The sequence below is a fragment of the Eptatretus burgeri genome, chromosome 2, assembly GCF_056783735.1.
Source record: "Eptatretus burgeri isolate ZD-2024b chromosome 2, Ebu_testis_v1, whole genome shotgun sequence".
Lineage (NCBI taxonomy): Eukaryota > Metazoa > Chordata > Myxini > Myxiniformes > Myxinidae > Eptatretus > Eptatretus burgeri.
Genome location: NC_140962.1, coordinates 138,680,859 through 138,701,276, shown reverse-complemented (window position 1 = coordinate 138,701,276; position 20,418 = coordinate 138,680,859). Strand labels below are relative to the sequence as shown.

The 20,418-nt window shown below is 44.8% G+C and overlaps 1 protein-coding gene across 3 annotated transcripts in view; it reads right to left on the bottom strand.

The window, feature by feature from the left end:
- Nucleotides 1–20,418, bottom strand: part of LOC147033275 (max dimerization protein 1-like) — a 100,072-nt gene that overhangs the window by 4,674 nt on the left and 74,980 nt on the right. For all 3 annotated transcript variants that reach the window (XM_085871500.1, XM_085871499.1, XM_085871498.1), the window contains 3 exons: nt 8,369–8,398; nt 6,278–6,392; nt 5,857–6,049 (listed from right to left, as the gene is read on the bottom strand). In XM_085871500.1, coding sequence (XP_085727626.1) covers nt 5,857–6,049; nt 6,278–6,392; nt 8,369–8,398 — 338 coding nt within the window. The remainder of the gene's footprint in view (nt 1–5,856; nt 6,050–6,277; nt 6,393–8,368; nt 8,399–20,418) is intronic.

Genomic DNA, 20,418 nt, shown 5'->3' with positions numbered 1-20,418 from the left:
ATACCTCGCCAGAATAAAATCAATGTGTGAAGCTGTTTTTGTTATTGTCCAGAAACCAAATTCAAGATGGCTGCTCTAGCCGCCATATTGGATATCGGATTGCGCTGAATATCGAAAGGAACCTTCCTCTAAACACCCCATTATATCACACAAAAATGAAATCAATGTGTGAAGCCGTTCTCAAGTTATTGTCCGGAAACCAAATTCAAGATGGCTGCTCTAGCCGCCATATTGGATATCGGATTGCGCTGAATATCGAAAGGAACCTTCCTCTAAACACCCCATTATATCACACAAAAATGAAATCAATGTGTGAAGCCGTTCTCAAGTTATTGTCCGGAAACCAAATTCAAGATGGCTGCTCTAGCCGCCATATTGGATATCGCATCGCACTGATTATCGAAAGGAACCTTCCTCTTCCCAGCCCCAACACACACTGCAAAAATGGATTTAATCGGACAAGGCGTTATCCTCGAAATCGACGGAAACCAAAAGTTGACAGAAGCCCGGACAATGCCTGTGACGACGATACCCCTTAGCCCAATTCGGGCTGAGTGGTAAAAAAAACGAACACCAAATGTCTGCACGGCAGCCATGACTTCTGTCAGAGAGGAACGTCGATCCAGGATCCATTTTCCGACTTTGAACAAGACACCATCGATGTGTCCCAGGTGGGATGTGCAATATTTTTTAAAATGTCGATAAAACTTTGACCCCTTAACTGAAATAGGCAGCTGCTGATCTTCTTTGTTGAGACCACAGTGGTCAACAATGGCACAGAGTAATGTTATGCACAGCGGACAAAATGGCTGCCCGGAAGTTGACTCTCACAAAAAAAAAAAAAAAAATTGGGGTCGGCAGGAATTTTATGGGGTCGTTCACATTACTGGAAACTCAACTTTTTATTTTATTTTTAGGACTCAGTTTACTTCCTCTGACATTGTTGGCCGTGTACAATTATATAGATCTTCGCAAAATCGAGCATCAAGGTCGAATCAAATATCCACGCAAAGAAGACGCCAGCTCCAAATCGATCCACAAAAGCATGGTGGCTGTGTATGATGAAGGTTCACCCTCAAAAGTCAAATGGGCAGTTGATGAAGTGTGGACATCAGTCCCTTGAAGACAAATCAAATTCAGAACGACCGGCAGATGTGATTGACCCACATACCGTGGCCTATGTCGACACATCAATCATGGCAGATCGCTAAGTTATGGTCGATAAAATATCCACATAACTTGGAATTTTTTTATCACCATCAACCATGAACACTTGCGTGATAAAGGTCACGACAGGATCAGTCTGCACCAACAAAATAACAAGAAAAAGACGTCGTGCAGAACAAGATACTTGCAAAATCCCCCCCCCCCAACCACCTCCTCAAAGGATGTCATGGATACATCAAATTGTCAATTTCATTAAGATTAAAACTGACAATCTCAATCAAAGCTCAGGTCAATCGGATGAAAATTGATTTTCGGAGCTTGACCTTGAGTTGACCTTTTGACCTCAAAAATAGTTGCTTTCCCAATTCAGTGATATGGACTGTGCAAATCCTGTTCAACTTTCAAGTTAATCGGATGTAAATTGACGATTTTTCAGATAAAAATTGATGATTTTAGAAGTTTGACCTTGAGTTGACCCTCGTTTGATCTTTTTTGACCTCAAATCGTTGGTTTCCCAATTCAGTGATGCAATATGCAAATCCTGTTCAAATTTCAAGTCAATTGGATGAAAAAAATGACGATTTTTTTAGAAGTTTGACCTCAAGATGACCTTCGACCTCAAAATCAATCGGCTTCTCAGTTGAGACGACCTCTACGACTTGGTAAAGTTTCATGACGATCGGATTAGAATTGTGACCTGTAGGTGATTGACAGACAAACAGACAGAATAGCAAAATCGACTGATCAATACGGTTGAAAAAAAAATCTTCGATTTTGCAAGGAACAAGATGATCCTTCAACATTACGACTGGCTCACTCAGACATGCGATTAGTTGTCGGAATGAGATTGTCAACCATCAGTTGAAAACTGGCTCGTGCCACGAGGTGCGGCACGCATTCCCTCCAATTCCAAAGTTCAAATCTCAAGCCAGCGGGCTCATTTAATTAACGCTACATTAACCTTTATGACCGAATGAGAGTTTGAAAATGACCTCACAGGTGACTTGAAAAGAATGCCGGCACAACAACTGAAATTTGCTTTGCCATATGCATCGGGATAACGGTGAACCGAAAAATCCAGGTCTTGCATGGGTGACTGGAGGAGTTGACTTGCTTATAGATCTTTTTTGTATCCAAAGTCAAGGCCCGTGGAAGGACCTTGAACACTGAATGGATCAGGATGCAACAGAACAGAAGGAACAGGAGAAAGAGGGGGAAACACCAGCAGCAGGGTTGAAGGCTAAAATAGAGGGAGACTTGGACAAATAGGAGATGTGGTGTTGAAGAAGGGGGTAGTGGGGGGATGCACAGGGTGAATACGACGGATGCAGAAGCAAACTCTCAGGAAGGAAAAACGGGAAATTTGGAAGGTGGGCTTGGGGGTGGGGGGTTAACGGGGGTAGAGAGGATCATGGTCTTGTATTGGGGATGATCCGAGATGGTGGTGAACAGCTGTCTTGTAGACCTGGAGGGACGAATGAGGTTGAAGAGAATGTGGAAAATGATTCTACAGGTGGTGAGGTGAGCGGTGACTATGGATTGAGGGAGTTTCACCACAAGAAGGCTGATGGTGAACCACGTGTGCCCTGAAGAAACCTCTGGGGGACAAAGGACAGAAAGAGCAGAGAGGAGGCGGTAGAAGACAGAGAGACCACTGAGCTGTCTGCGATCATGTGGACTTTCCATCCTTTTTCTGTTTGAACAAGATCGGTAAAGGCATGTCCGAGAAACGGTTGAGGACGTGTTCAATACCGGTTTGTTTGTTTTTTTTTTACAACTAAAACGGCCTCCAGTCTCCCAGTCGGCCATATCTGATCAGATCGCAAGATAAAGTGAGGTGCATGTGTATGCCATCATGTACTGTACTTGTGTCAAGTTTGAACACGATCGGTAAATGAACGTCCGAGAAATGGTTGAGGACGTGTACAACATGGGGTTTTTACAACTCGAGTGGCCGCCAGTTGGCCATCTTTGATCGAATGGCAAAACAAAATGATGTGCGTATGAATACCATCATGTATTGTTTTTGTGCCAAGTTTGAACAAAATCGGTCCATACATGCCTGATATATAGCTATGCACAGACGGACGAAACCCAATCCATAAGCCCCCGTTTCGGACCAAGTCCAACAGGGGCTAATAACAAGTAAAAATGCTCAATTCAGTGGAGTAATGCTAAGAGTACCAGCCTGGGTGGTGTACTGGTTCGAGAGCCCGCTCCGAGGCTGGGAGGTCGACGGTTCGAACCCCAGCCAGGTTTTATAATTACAAGTCGCTTCCTTCGGACCGACTAAAAATGGTATGTGCTGCTTCCTTACTTAACCCCTTGAACCCTGGCGGCCGTTTTACCAGCCGCTATTCAAACGTCCATATACCAAAGCGGCTGGACTTTTCTCTTCAGCGAGCCCAGGATGGGGGAGCCGAAAGTCCAAGGAGCTCAGGATTCAAAGGGTTAAAGCTTAGCATTTTAAAAGGATAGAGAATAGACAAACAACCACAGGTTGGCAAAACTAGCTCAGGCTTTGTTGAGCCTACTAGCCTCCTCCTGTGTTAAGAGTATCCCAATCAGACAGCTGGAGTCACCATGGGCGCTGCCTTTCAAACTTGTGTTACACAATAAAAAGTTAATGTATTGTTTATTAAATGACTCCATATACCGACATTTGATGTACAATTTTAAGGGTATGTGCCATTACCATTGCAGAGAGGGGTCTGTGCCACAACCAATCCTGCTGTACACTTTGATCCGTGCCATTACCATTACAGAGAAAGGCACCTTTGTTGTTGGGATGTGATCGGGGATTTTGAGGGGCGTGGAGTTAGGGCTGTATATTTTGATATCGGCCATCTTTGATCCCTCTCCAATGTTATCAATGGAACCCTGTCCAATTCTCTCTCCCCACGCAGTCGTCTCCCGGGCTTTGTCCTGTTCCTTATCGAAATAGACCTCTCCGATACCCTGGAAAACCCTGTCTCCCTTTTTGCAGACGACTCCATATTGTGTTGTACAGAAAAAAAAACATTAGATGTTGGTCTGATAAATGAAACATATCCTTCCATCGCAGAAAATATCACCGTCTCACGCTGTTGCTTGGGAAGGATCGGCCAACAAACACACCTGTCAAATTCCATGCTCAGCCACTGGAAGAGGTTCACAATCTCTTGAACTTCTAGTTCTTAGCATCAACAAAGACCTCTCAGAGAGAACCACATAGCAAAGATGGCTCCAAAGGCAGCCACAGACTGGGTACCCTCCATCGTTCAGTCACTCCTTGAAAAATGTGAATCATCGCAACCTACAAAGCCTTTATCCATAGTTCAATGGAGTACAGCTCTCCCCTGTGGACTGGTTCCCCACCAGCATCACATATGTCCACAGATTCCTGTGGAATATAAAGCTCTTAACATTATTACCATCTTCAGCAACAAGGCCAAAACACAAGTCCAGTTGTTCTCACATCACAGACAAGTCAGTGGCCTCTGTTTTTATTTTTCTAAACGCCTTTGCTCCTGCCTAGTTTAATCTTCCTTCCGTCCTCCGACCCTCCTGATTGACTCCAGGATGCACATGTTCTTAAAAGTAAACCCTCCTGGTTAAATTCAGGCTGACGACACATCTCAACTCTTGTGTTTCTGTTTTCTCACATTCATGGAACTGACCTTCAAGTACACCACCGCAAGTTGTCGTCGGATCCGGATGAAATTTTGTGGACAGGTTCGGTGTGTGTGACAAGGCCAAAACGGTTCGATTTTGGTGAAGATCCGGATCCAGAACCGGATACTAGAATTTACCAAGCGATTCTTCACCATTTAGAGATCGGGCCAAAAACGATATAGTTCTGTATAGCATGATATTTCAAAAATGCATTGGGCCCGATATGTTCTCGTGGATCAGGCACTGCGTGGGGGAGGTATGCGCTCTACCGAGTGCCCTTCTCGTTTATGATGGAACGATTCATGCTTTTTGTTGGGGATATAACTCCACCTGAATGTTACAAATCTGTCAAATGGAATTCAACTGACCACTTATGTGGAAACAAGGTGAACCCACCTAAATCTCGACAAAATGCCCGTTTTGGAATCCTCTATAACTGGAAAATGGCAAAAAGTACACTATTCTGAAAGCCTGAGCCAAAACTAAACCAGACTTCAACATTTTAGATGAATGTATTTTACTCACTGGCAAGGTATGAACCTCCCGAAAGGTGAATAAAACATGGACTTGATTGGGGAGTACAGAAATGGGTTTGGCACCCCATTTTAGAGGGCCATAAACCCCAGATCGGGTAGACTTGGGGGCTGAAATTTTCTGTAGCACTTTTTCAGCCATAAAGGTGTTTTCATTAAATAAAAAAAAAAGTAAATCAAAACCTGACAGCCACCTTGTGAATACTCAATTGGCATAGGATGACCCAAAGAGGAGCAACAATCAATATTTTATGCGCACGGAGTGAAGAACGTGAGAAAACGGGTTTTAATAGTCCACAATTTTGCATATGTAGTCGGTAAATTGCTATTTAAAAATAAACAAACAAAAATGATGTAACAAGACGTGTTCCGTTCAGTTATGACACAGTCATATACTTATACAAACATATTTCAGAGCTATTGCTTACCGCAGAACTAAACAATTAAAAAAAAAACCTAATTAAATGACAAACAAGAACTCTGAAATATGTGAGATTCTCACCTCTTTCTGAATCCGAGGAAGAGGATGACGTAGACGAGGTGGAGAAGCGAGTGGAAGCAGTTGAACCGAGACTGTCCGCACGAGGACGTTCTACTCCAGGCTCCAGCTGCTCGAGCCGACGCCGTAGGAAGCGCTGCTCACGTGATAACTGCTCTTTCGTATTCTGTGCCCTTCGCTCCTGTTCCTCCAGCCTCTACAGGAGCACATGAGGTGATGGAAAGGGCCAGTTGCAGAAGTAAAAGTTTTCGAACAGGGTGATTGCAGTGGGTATTGGGTACAGCTAGATGAAACATCGCATCCAACATAAAAGGATTGGGTAAAAGAAGTGGAAACATTTCCCAATGTGTGTCTGTGTGCACGCATGAGCCATTAGGACAGGCAAGCTGAGGAAAGCATGCACAATATCCCAAACCAAGATTACCTTTATGAGCATCTTGGCATTGTTGAGGAGACCAAGTGTGGTATGGCGCGAATTCTCTGGGTCCAAAGGCACGATAGCTTTTAGACGTTCCAGACAGGTTCGCAGCTGGGCACGCCTAGTGGTAACGAGATGAGTCACACAAACCTTACGATGATTTTTTGTTTGTTTAAGCAGCTTATGGAGGCAAAAACTGAACTGAAAAAGACATTTTTTTTTTCTTATTTGTCTTAAATATTCATCTTTTTCTCTGCAGTTATCCAAGGCTCATGGAGGACTTTAATACATCGCTGTTAGGATAAGGACTAAAGGAGACATCAAGGGTGCACTTCAACAAGATGGACGTTACACACAAATATATAAATACTCAACCAGTCAAAACTTTTAGAACACCCTCATTTTTCCAGTTTTTACTGAAATTTAAGCAGTTCAAGTCCAGTGAATAACCTGAAATGGTACAAAGCTTAGCGGTAAATCGCCAGAGGTTAAAAAAAGTATATATAAAAAAAGTTTAGGTTACCAAAAACTAAAAAATAATGTAAATTTCAGAGTTGTTAAAAAAGGCCCTTTTCAGGGAACAAGTAATGGGTTAGCAACTGCAGCTGTTCTGCAGCAATGGAAGTAAATTAAGCTTTGAAAGTTGATGCAAACAATTCCTACAGGTGTCCCAACTTTTGTTGATTAGTTACAAACCCTCTGTCTGTATAAAATCAGTGTTGGAACAGACTGTTGCTACACCCTCTAGAGCATTATTTGGACAATATTGCACTGCAGGAAGTCATATATTGCTATCATAATGGTGAGAAAAAGACAATTAACAAAGGAAGACAGACAGACCATTATAACCCTTAAAAGTGTTGGTCTTTCCTTTCGAGAAATTGCAAAGTAAGCCAAGGTGTCGGTGAGTACAGTTTCCTACACCATCAAAAGGCACTTGGTAACTGGAGGAAACTCTGACAGGAAGAGGTCTGGCAGACCCAAAGCCACAACACAATCAGAAGACAAGTTTCTGAGTGTCAACAGCTTGCGTGATCGGCGGCTCACAGGACAGCAGCTTCAAGCACAGCTCAACACTGGTCGAAGTAAGGAAGTCTCAGTTTCACCTGTGAAGAGAAGACTTCGAGCTGCAGGTTTGACAAGTCGAGTGGGAGTAAGAAAGCCATTGCTAAGATGGCAAAATAAGAAAAAGAGTCTTGCCTGGGCCAGGAAGCACCGCCAGTGGACTACTGAAAATTGCAAGGTCTTATGGACCGATGAATCAAAATTTTAAATCTTCAGTTCATCACACAGGGTTTTTGTACGCCGTCGAGTAGGTGAAAGGATGGTTCCTCAGTGCGTGACACCAACTCTAAAACATGGAGGAGGAAGCATGATGATCTGGGGTCTTTTCTGGATCTCGAGTCGGCGACTTGCACAGAGTGACTGTCACACTGAACCAAAAGGGCTACCACAGCATTTTTCAGCGCCATGCAATACCCTCTGGTCTATGCCTCGTTGGTCAGGGGTTCATCCGACAGCAAGATAATGACCCAAAACATACCTCCAGGCTCTGTCAGAACTACCTTAGAAGAAAAGAACAAAACGGGAGGCTTCAAATCATGGAATGGCCAGCACAGTCTCCAGACTTAAACCCCATCGAGCTGGTTTGGGATGAAATGGACAGAAGGGTGAAAGAAAAGCAACCTACAAGTGCAACACATTTGTGGGAACTTCTGCAACAGTGTTGGGAAGAACTTTCCGAACAATATTTGATTTCCATTATTGAAAGAATGCCACGAGTATGTTCGGCTGTTATATCTGCAAAAGGTGGCTACTTTGACGAGTCAAAAATTTAGATTAAATTTTGTTCAACAAAACGATTCCAAGATTTCTTTTTTATCTGCAATTGTTTATTTGTTCTATGCTTTAATTTCAGAGTACATTGAGACATTAAACTGCTTAAATTTCAGTAAAAACTGGAAAAATGGGGGTGTTCTAAAACTTTAGACCGGTAGTGTATACATATATACTGTACATATACATATACATCCATATATATGAAGTGCCTACTGTATAATACATGTAAGCGTACCTGTGCCTACACATAAAGCTCACCTGTTTTTCTCCAGCTCATTATGCATGAACCTGGAAGAGAAAAGGAGAAAGGAAACAAAAAAGATTAACATTTAACACGGTTGAAACAACAATGGACACGACTTGGAATCTTTTCAACTTTTACAGGTGGAGGATGTTGTCAGCATGAAGCTGCACCACAAACAGAGCAGCAAAATGACCTTGGATGCCAGGATGCCAATGCTTAAGGGCACCGATTACGATCTGCGGCACCCTTTATTGTGAGAGCACTTCATGAATCAATGGGTGGAAACAACGGAATGATGATCGAAGTCGGCAACCATAATGGAGAAGCGAAGAGAAGCCGGCGTTTCAACCGTTAACCTTTCGTCAGAGCAAAAGATGACATACGCATGTTAACCCTTCCTCTCTTTCGCTCCGACAAAAGGTTAGTGCACGAAACGTCAGCTTCTCTTGGCTTTCCACTGCGGTTAGCATACTGCGATCAATACGATGTCGATTCCATCCATCTTCCGACCCGTTTGCCAACGAAGGTCGACACAGCTTTCACCAAGACTAGTTGTCCGTGGCAATATTGAAATCCTTGTATTTCAAATTCTACCTTGACCTTTTTACAGATAAAGGTCAACGTTTAAAGTACCCCTGCTCACAACGCATTCCAACACATCAGATGCAATTTGGAGCCTTCGCCAGACACAAATTCTATTTATCAGCTGGAAAAGAAACAATTACACGGCTCTTTGCTGCACTCGCAGTCATAAGGTTGGCATCAAGCGGAGCGCAGAACAAGAAAAAAAATAAAAAAACACAAAAAACACCTGCCATCACCTCCTCCATCTGAACATCCGGTGTTTAACGATCAATATGAACACGCTTTTACTGAACTACCGTATATTTTTTGGCATTTGATGCTTCCATATTTTGGTATTTAGATACGGCATATGAACCTTCGCCAAGTGCAAACGCGACAAAAGCGTTTCACCCAAATTATCAATTTTGGGATCAGGTATCATAATTTTACCGTTGATGCAACTTTATTATTTTTTCCTGAACAGCAATGTAAGGTTCATGGAAGAACTTAGACACAAAAGGATGGTCACAGTGTTTAAAAATAAAAATAAAAAACTACCAAAACATTAAATAAATGCACAAGGTCTGACATGATGTTGGAGGGGTACCGCACTTGCCTTTGAGCAGCCTTCTCTGGGTGCGATTCCCGACCAGACTATAAACTGTCGGATTGGTGCCTCGCAGGCATGCAGAGCATCAGTGTGTGTGTGCACCGTCCCTCAGATGGACGTTAAGCTGGGAATCCTGTCTGCTGGCATGAGTTGATGGAAGATAAAGATCCCAAGGTATCTTTCCTGAAGAGTAGGCAAGCTATCGCTGGCACCTTGGCCAAATTCCAGCTAAAACCTACAAGGGGCACTGCATCAGCAGCATTGCTGTACCCTTGCAATAACTGATACAAACCTGCAGCCACGTTCTGCGTACGAATGAAACATTCATTGTCATGCAAGCAATCAGAAAGTTCCCGTCTCCGAGCATTTTTACGAATTTCCCACTGAATCGGATGAAGGTGTGTGGACTTGAGGCAGTGTGAACATTTTGGAGGGAAGAGATGGTACATGCAGGTGGGGTTGTCTGAATAAGAAGTCAGAGGTGAGGTGGGATGGTCATGGGCATCAGTGATGCAGGAATGCAGGCACAGTCAGCGGTGAGGAGGGGGGTGAGGTTGACAGGAAGTGTTGTGGGCTGGGGTTCGGCAGTGATAAACGACCACGAGGTGGAGCAGTAGAGTCGTCTCCCACCGAACACCCGGAATTTAGGTCGTGACTCTCGGACAACTCCGAAGGTTACGGGTCCCTTAGCGGACCGTGGACGCCAATATTTCAACCGCGTGGCGTCGGGTTGAAGGTCTCGATCTCCAATATACCTAAATAACCACGCAGTCTAGCTATCGGGGAAACCACACCCTCGGCTGACTCTGTCCGATCCGAGTCGCAAGTGACGACTCGGATCCAGCGTAACCGAGCGGAGTTACCAGAGCCACGCCGGTCCCAATGGCAACTTACGGAACCAACGGCCTTCCTATTTCTCAAACCCGCACGGTGCTGGGTCAATGAAGGAAAACACGAACAACGAACGGGAACATTTAACACAGGGGTTTATTTTACAATAGGCAATAACCGGGACGGGAGACACAGAGCAGAGTTATCACGAATAAAGAAATGTAATGTACAATGAACAAGGCACTTAACGATTCTACTTGCAGACGGGGCCCACGGACACACACACACACACACACACACACACACACACACACACACACACACACACACACACACACACACACACACACACACACACACACACACACACACACGAACTGGAACCCATGGGCCTTTATTCGGTCGAGCCGGGCCGGGGTACCTTCCCGCATCGTGCGGTCACACCCACTCCAAACCACCACGGTGGGACTCGAACCCACGACCTGAAGTCCACGGCCCACATCCCCATTAGCTCGGCCACCGCTACCACGAGAAGCCACCGCAAAGGGCCGCAGATGACGACCGAGACCAAGCCACCACGACTGCAGACGAAGCCAATCGCCACCAAGACCGCAGACGCTCAACAGTCGCCACGATCACTCCTCTACTCTCTTGAGGTCGGAGCGGGTTCTTTCCTCGCCACTCGCCTCCTGATTGGACGAGGCACCGTAGTAGCTTTTGGCACGCTCGCCTCCCATTGGCTGGGGCGCGCGTGCGATGCTCACCCTTCGCTCATTGGCTGGAGGAAACGTCCCATGCCCTTCCTTGGAGCGGAGCCTCGATCTGAGGCGATGGAGGCTCCGCCCACGCCTTCAGCCAAAAACACGTGGGCAATGGCGACCCGGTTGAGTGAGGGACGGTGTTGTTGTTGTTGTTGTTGTTGTTGTTGTATAAACCTGACTATAAAATAACTCACAGCGCACACACGAAATTTCCATTAGACAGAAGGAGGGATTCTAACTATAAACACATACTTATCGAAATAACTAAGCTACGGGGACTGCTGTATGTTTGTGTGCAAAAGTCTTCCAGATTCGTAACAGAAGAACCCACAGAGATGATCTTGGTTGGAGATGTGAACATGTCTATTCTATTCAGCTATCAACGAGAGAAAAAGTGGTGTCCTCTCCAGAAAGGCAAGTATGGTTGATGTGGCAGAAAAGGTGGACGGCACAGTGCCGGGCCAAGGCAGGACATTGGTAGTCATAAAACAGGAGTGAGCAAGAACGGCACTCAGTAGAGTGCATGCATACCTCTGCCAGGTTGAACAGTTTACGTTTTGTAACCCACTGATAAGCCGGATCTGCATCCGAACCTTAACCAAAATCGCATCAGCTTGTTCTCGTTACCTACCCAACTCATCCATCAAGTTTGAGACATAATCCGTTCACAATGTTTTGAGATGTCTAACCACCTAATCTCTGACCTTCAGCTTTTAATACGTCCCTGTCACTGAACTATCGACGTGCTGCTGCTTCTCACTCAGCAATGGACAGAGGCCCTAATCTCAAACATAAGATCAGGACCGTACTACGGACTCATCTCAGGCATTCTACAAAGTCTGGCATCCTGCTCCGCTTGTCAAGTTCATGATATCTCAAAATGTCGACAAAAAAAAACACTCCCCAATGCTCTGGAAAACCTTTTATTCCCTTTTTTCAGATGACTCCACATTGTGGCATAAGTGCCCCGATCCCACTGACGGACAGACAAGAGCAGCATCAATCTGCAGATCTGGAATTGTATAGATGTTGGTCCAACAAATGCAAGATTTCTTTCGATCCCAGAAAATCTCAGTCTCATCCTATTGCTCCAGAATGATTGTCAAGCTAACCCACCTATTTCAAATCAGCCACAGAAACAGGTCATCTCTTGAACTTATAGACCTTATCCATGATAAATCAGAACTGTTTCACAGTTCTGTAACTCAATGAAGTACTGCTCTCCACTGCTGGCTGGCGCTCCAGCATCACTCGTGTACGTTTTGGAATTTCTGAGATCCAAAGCACTCAACATTATTGGAATCTCCACAATGAGGCTGAAGCACGCGGCCTTGCTGCTCTCAGATCACAGACTGGTCGGTGACCTCTAATTTTTGTTTAGCCACCTCTCCTCCTTTGAGCTCTCAGCCCTCTGACTCTCTCCCTCTCCTCCAGGACACCCTTTCTTCCCGTAACTTCTCCTAATTAAGCCCCAAACATCCAGACTCGCTGCACATCTCCACTATTTTCTCGCATATGTTGAACCGCCTCCGTCACAAATTATTTGTGTCGATTAAGCGGTGAATTGGTGCAGTATGAGGTTAATGTTTGTTCACCTAAGACCCACTACAGAAGGTAGCTCCGTGGATATACTGCATAAATGGGAAGCATAGAAGCGAGTGGAGAGGAAGAATAGCCAGTCTCGAGTTGCTTTTATATGTGGTATCCTATATGGGGTTTTGTGTTTTACTTTTGAAATAAACCCAAGGTTAGAGCATACTCATCTTCCGGCTTGAATCGATGGAGTGGAGAACCTGAGGGTGTTGTGCAGCCTTCCTGAGGGTGTTCAAATGCAATTCACCCTCCAGGGCTTCAAGCAGGAAGTACACTACCAGCTGCCACTTCCAGCTCAACCTGTAACATTTCCTCCCATTAACACTATTTAACCCAACCCTCTTTCTTGCAGGTTAGTACGAGGCATATTGAAAAGTAGGAAAAATTCCTCCTATTCTTTTTTCTCCAAAGCAGGTAAAGATATTTTAATGAAACAAAGCTCAGTCCATACATTAGTTCTTCCTGTCATTTTGTGTGACCAGATTTTTTAATATACCTTGTCGAGGATTGTATGAGAGCGAACACAACACACAGCAAGGGGGGGCGTGAGACAAGAGGGGCGGGAGTGCGAAGTACAAAACAGTGGGGAACAGAGACATTAGGAGATCTGTGGAAGGTGAGAAGGATGGGACGGGGAACATGGGGACATTACAAGATGGACATTACAGGGACTTTCAGGAAGGAAAGCAGGGAATTGAAGGAAGTGGCTCGGGTGGATTACCGGGGGTAGAAAAGATCGAGGATTTGGATGGGGGATGATAAGAGGTGGTGGTGAACAGCTGTTTTGAAGGCCTGGAGGGAAGAATGGGATTGAATAGAGTGAGGGAGTTTATTCCAAAGGCGGGAAAAAAGAGGAATGAAAGAGTGAAGGTGAGTAGTGATTCGTGATTTTGGTAGTTTTACAAGAAGGGGGTTTTTGGCGGACCTTGAGCGCCCTGCGGAAATGTGGTGGGGACAAATCGCAGAGAGAGCAGGGGGGCGAGGCTGGAGAGGAGACGGTAGAAGACAGAAACACCACCGACCAACCTGCGGTGATTGAGTGAGAGGCCCAAAGACTCAGCTTCATTGTGGGAGATGCCAATTATCCGAAATGCCTTGGTTTCCACAGCGTGAAGCCGAGAAAGGTGAGAGGCAGGAGCACCAGCCCACAGGGGGAGAGCCGTACTCCATCAGGCTGCGGACGAAAGCTTTGTAGGTGGTCAGGAGCTCAGGTGGGCCGGGGAAGGACTTTGCACGACGGAGGATTCCCAGTCGGCGACTGGCTTTGGAGGCGAGGTTTGAAATGTGACTTTCCCAGAAAAGGTCATGGCAGATAGTGAGACCCAGAAGCTTGAAAGAAAGGACTTCTTCCAGAGGATTGTTGAGAAAGTGGATGGGGGGGGGGTTTTCTAAACGGTCCTTTCGAAGAGACATAGTGAGAGTGTGAGATTTGTCTGGATTGAAAGACATGTTCCACGTGTTGGACCAGCTTGTGATTTTATCCAGATCTGCAGTAAGCGAAGAAACTGCTGCTTGCCGGTCTGAGGGATGAGGGACATCACCCAAAGAACATCATCCCTACTGTGAAGCATGGTGGTGGCAGCATCATATTATGGGGATGTTTCTCATCAGCAGGGACTGGGGCACTTGTCAGGATAGAAGGGAAAATGGATGGAGCAAAACACAGAAAAAAACATGGAGGAAAAGCTGTTGTCCTCTGAGAAGGCTGAAATTGGGACAGAAGTTCACCTTTTAGCATGACATTGACCCGAAGCACACAGCCAAGGATACATTGGAGTGGCTAAGGAACAAAAAGCTAAATGTCCTTGAGTGGCCCAGTCAGAGCCCCGAATTCAATCCAATCGAAAATCTGTGGCTTGACTTGAAGATTACGTCCATCAACACTCCCCACGCAACCTGACTGAGCTTGAACAGTTTTGTGCACAAGAATGGGCAATTATTGCCCAATCAAAGTGTGCAAAGTTGGAAGAGACCGAGCCCAACAGACTCACAACTGTAATTGTTGGAAAAGGTGCTTCCAGCAAGTATTAACTCAAGGGGGGTGGACACTCATCCAACCAAGATATTCTAGTTTTTATATTTTTTATTTAATTTTCTGAAATTTATCGAAGTTGCGGGTTATGATGTGTCAATAAAGGTGGAAAGTCTGATTTAATGCAATTTAATTCCATGCTCCAAGGCAGCAAAAGGTGAAAATTTTGAAAGGGGGTGTAGACTGTCTGTAGCACACAGTATGTGAGTTTACCTGCAATTAATGTGTTCTATAATTGCAGTGGACCAGATGGACTTTCATCTGACACTAAAATCAACATTCTTTAATGATAAATAGCTGAGTTGTGTCAGACCAGCTTGACACTCACATGTTCCCCCCCTTTCAAGCGGGATGGAGGAGCAGTGCAGGGGGGATGAGAATTGGCACACAAAACTAAATCTGCTCATCAGACCCCAAATGAGTAGAAAATGACCAAATATTGCTTTTTACAGTGGAAAAATTACTTCTGCCCTCCCAAAAAATGGCGGGGCCCCTCAATATCAGACATGAGATCACAGCCATCTCTCTGGACATATCTCGAGCTTTTGATACAGTCTAGCATCCTTCCTTTCTCTCTAAACTGTCTGCCTATGGAATCCAAGGCCAACTCCACTCTTGGATTACCGACTTCCTCCATTCTCATAGACAACATGTGGCTCTCAACGGAACCCTTTCATCTCCTCTCCCTGTTAAGGTTGAAGTACCCCAAGGAAGTATTCTCAGCCCCATCTTATTCCTAATCTTTATCAATGATTCACTAACTCTCTGGAAAAGCCTCTTTATATCTTTGCTGATGACTCCACTCTCTGCCATGACATCTCTCATCTTTCTGACAGACAAGCAGCACCCTCCCCTCTCCTCAGACCATGACAAAATAACAAACTGGTCAAACAAAATGTCATTTATGTATCCATATTGTCCACCCTTTGTGTTCTCCTTTACCCCTCATCATTAAGGCCCTGTCACACCTTGACGTTTTAGCCAGCGTATGGCAAGGTATCAAAATGTATGTAAAACGCTGGCGTACGATGAACTATTGATGTTTTTTTTAATTTTGGGCGTATAATAAGGTGTTGGACGTATGCATAACGTATTAGTAATGTACACAGAACGTTTTCATCATATATAGATAACTTGTACCAACGAATGCTGAACGTGTTGTCGGCGTTCACAACCTATGCCCAACGATAGTCTAACTTATGCATAGCGCGCGGCGGCGTATCGCCGATGATCACGTGGCGTAGCCTATTAAAAGGCTGCGGCTTGACGATTCAAATCATAACCGCACTAGACATCGAAGTGTCAAGCCGCTGTCACACCTTGACGTTTTAGCCAGCGTATGAAAAATTTGCCGAATACGCTGGCACACGTCGAATACGTTATGGGTAAGTTTTGTATATGTTAAGAGCACGCTGAAGCTCTCTGGCATACGTCGTAGTATGCAGAGTACGTCGACAAATTTTCAGCATGTAGAAAATTTTTCGACGTATCCAGCATATGACGCACACGTTCCGCATATGCTGGCATAAGTTGTAGGCACGTTACGCGATCGTTGACACACGTTACTTGTAAGTTACTCATAAGTCGAAACACGTCGAGGTAATGTTTAGTGTACCCAAAACTTATTTCTAACCTATGAGTAACGTGCTTTGAACCTATGTGTAACGTGCTTTGAACCTATGTGTAACGTATCTCCAACGCACATTGACGTATGTAGATGTATTTGACGTCTTCTGGACGACCACAGAACTTACTGAATGTGTTACTAACTTACAGCTATCGTATAATGGCGTATTGGCAGCGTTTAGGGGAATTTTTATATAAAAATGGGGTTCATAGGAGGAACCCATCAGTGTTCCAGACTCAATGATTTTTTTTTTTTTTTCGGCATGACGGTGATGTTGACACTTCAATTTCTAGTGCAGTTATGATTTAAGTCATTGAGCGGCAGCCTATTAATTAAATTATATTATAACCACACTCGCAATCGAAGAGTCAACATCACCGTCATGCCGAATAAAAAAAACCCATGGAGTCTGGAACACTGACGCTAACAATTACCTCGACGTGTTTCGACTTATGAGTAACTTACAAGTAACGTGTGTCGACGTGTGTCAACGATCGCGTAACGTGCCTACAACTTATGGCCAGCGTATGCGGAACCTGTGAGTCATACACTGGCATACGTCGAAAAATTTCAAGCATGTTAAAATTTGTCGACAGCTCGGCATACTACGACGTATGCCAGCGTACTCTTAACGTATACCAAACTTACCCATAATGTATTCGACGTGTGCCAGCGTTTGACAAATTTTTCATACATCGGCATAAGCTGGCTAAATCGTCAAGGTGTGACAGGGCCTTTACCAGCATCCCTTGTTTGTCCATCTCTCCACTTTCTTCCTCCGCCCTGCTGTTGGTTTTTCCCCTTTCTCCTGCAGTTCCAGTTATGTTGTGTCCTGATTTGTTTTGTGTCATTGCTCTTCCATGAGCCGAGATAACGTAACAATAAATAAATAAATAAATAAATAAATAAATAAATAAAAAGAAAAACAATGTCCTGACATTCTATTAATGTTTTTTTTGTGTACCTTGTCGAGGCTCGTATGAGAGCAAACACACAACGCACAGCAAGGGGGGGCATGAGACAAGATTGGTGGGAGTGGGAAGGACAAATCAGTGGGGAATCGAGACATCAAGAGATCTGTGGAAAGGAGAGGGATTGGGAGGGGAACGGGTATACAATATGGACATTACAAGGAATTTGAAGGAGGTGGGTTTGAGGTGGATTAACGAGGGTAGATTGAAGATTTGGATGGGGGACGATAAGAGGTGGTGGTGAACATCTGTTTTGAAGGCCTGGAGGGAAGAATGGGATTGAACAGAGTTAGAGAGTAAATTCCAAAGTCAGGACAAAAGAGGAATGAAAGAGTGAAGGTGAGCAGTGATTCGTGATTTTGATAGTTTTACCAGAAGGGTGTTGTTGGCGGACCTTGAGCGCCCTGTGGAAATATGGTGGGAACAAATCACAGACACAGTGGGGGGGGGGGGGCGAGACCGGAGAGGAGACAGTCAAAGACAGAAAGACCACCGACCTGACTGCAGTGAGAGAGTGAGAGGCCCAAAGACTCAGCCTCATCACCGGAGATGCCAATGATCCTAAATGCCTTGGTTTATACAGCGTGAAGCCGAGAAAGGTGGGAGGCAGGAGCACCAGCTCAGAGGGGAGAGCAATACTCCATCAGGCTGCAGACGAAAGCTTTGTATGTGGTCGGGAGCTCAGGTGGGTCTAGAAAGGACTTTGCACAACGAAGGATTCCCAGTCGGCGACTAGCTTTGGAGGCGAGGTTGGAAATGTGGCTTTCCCAGGAAAGATCATGGCAGAAATTGAGACCCAGAAACTTGAAAGAAAGGACTTCTTCCAGAGGATTGTTGAGAAAGTCGATGGGGGGGAGGGGGGACGGTTACAAATGGTCCATTCGGAGAGACATAGTGAGAATGTGAGATTTGTCCGGATTGAAAGACATGTTCCGCGTGTTTGACCAGTTTGTGATTTTATCCAGATCTGCAGTGAGCAAAGCTGCTGCTTGCTGGTCTGAAGGATGACAGAGGGTGGGGTCATCAGCAAAGAGATAAAGAGGATTTTCCACAGAGTCGCAGAGATCGTTGATGAAAAACAGAAAAAGAACAGGTCCAGAACACTACCTTGAGGAACTCCAGCCTGGACAGGAAGAGGGGATGAGAGAACTCCATTTAAGGCCACACGTTGACTGGGACAGGAGAGGAAGTCTGCGAGCCATGAGTGGAGATGGCCTTGGATACCATGGGAAGAGTTTGGTGAGCAGGGCAGGGTGCCAGACTATGTCAAAAGCACGTGATATGTCGAGGGATATGGCTCTGATTTCCTGTCCAACATTGAGTACCTCCATCCATTGTTGGGAAAGCAGGAGCAGCAAGTCCAGGGTAGTGTGACCTGGTCTGAAACCAAATTGATAATCGGAAATAAAACCATTGGAGAAGAGAAAGGATTTAATGTCTGAAGCGATGATGGATTCTATAACCTTGCTGATGATTGGGAGAAGGTTGATTGGTCTGTAGTTCCAGGAATCTGTTTTTTGCACCTTTTCTGTGCAGGGCAATAATGTTTGCTGATTTCCAAGCAGATGATCTTGAGCAAATGAGAGGGTGAATAGAAGAGAGAGAGGGTGAGCAAGAGCAGAGGAGCAGGTTTTAGGACACGTGGGCTGATGCCGTTTGGACCGGTTGCAGAATCTGAGTTGAGGTTTCACAGCAAGCTCTCCACCTTGTCAAAAGAAAACGACACAGAGTCCGGGGACAGTTGGGTGCGACTGCGTAAGATGGGCATAGAAAGTGATGGGTTTTGCACACAATATTTCAATGCAAACACCGAGTTTAGGCATTCAGCCTTTTCACGTGCGGTATCAGCAGTGTGGCCATTTGAGGTAAGGGAGGGGATGGGGGGGGGGGAGACATACACCAGAAACAGATTTGATTTGATGCTACCAGGATTTGGAGGAGGGAGAGAGTTTTGAGAGTTCAGACTTGAGCTTAGAAAGATGTTGTTTTCTGGCTCTCCTGAGAGTAGATACACACTTGTTCCGAGCTTTATGGAAGGAACTGAGATTACCCTCAGTTTGGTTTGCTTTCCATGAGACAAAAGCAAGTCGTTTCAGGACAACTGTCTCGCCACAAGCTTCAGTGAACCATGGGCGGGGGGAAGGGAAGGACAACTGAAGACGAGAGGGGATAAATCTGTGCATGAAGGGGAGCAAGTTTCTTTGAAATAAATCCCAGGATGAGTTGATTTTGGAGAAAGTAGCGATGGGAGACCAGTCTATAAGTTTGATGGCTGCTTGGAGACCCTGCCAGTTGGCACGAGTGAAATACCAGACTCGACGGCACTGAAGTGGTTCTCAGATAACAGCCAGAGAGATGTTTACTTTGTGTTGGGGAGCCAAACCCCAAAAAGAGGCTTATTTAAGCTTTTAGGTATGATATGGTCATGCATGATATACTTTTTAGGTCATGCATGATATACTTTTGTTTGATGTATTTTTTGGTCGGTATTGTGATTCTGCACTGGGAAAAAATTGTTAGCCCTTCCGATATTCTTGCGAATTGATGCTATGGCCATATGTTTGACATTTCACCTCCGTGAAAAGTGAGCAAAAATAGAGGGGTAGGGAAAGGAAAAGGCCTCTAATAGGTACTTGCAAAACATAAAACCACAAGTATTAAGTATCATTGGAAAGGTCTTGGGTTATGCTAATTATTCACATTATTCAAATTGTCATGATGTCATTGATGACGTAACTCGAGGTCAAAAGGTCACCGATTTTGAGGGCAGGTGAAAATCTGGGGTACCAGCACATACATTTTTTTTTGTGGCAATATGCAAGGAGTTAGAAGAAAAAAAAATTGTGCAAAATGTTCAGGAGATATCAAGGAAGTTTTTGATACCATGAAAGTTCATATTTATCTTGAAGATTTTATGTTAACCCCTTGCGTTTAGAATGCGAATTTCACGAAATCGGCCAAAAATGGCATACAGTAGAATCCCTCGAATTCGACATCCCTGTAATTCGACATTCTCTCTAATTTGACACATATTGCCCGGTCCCGAATGGCACGAAGGTTTTTTGAGTTTTCGCG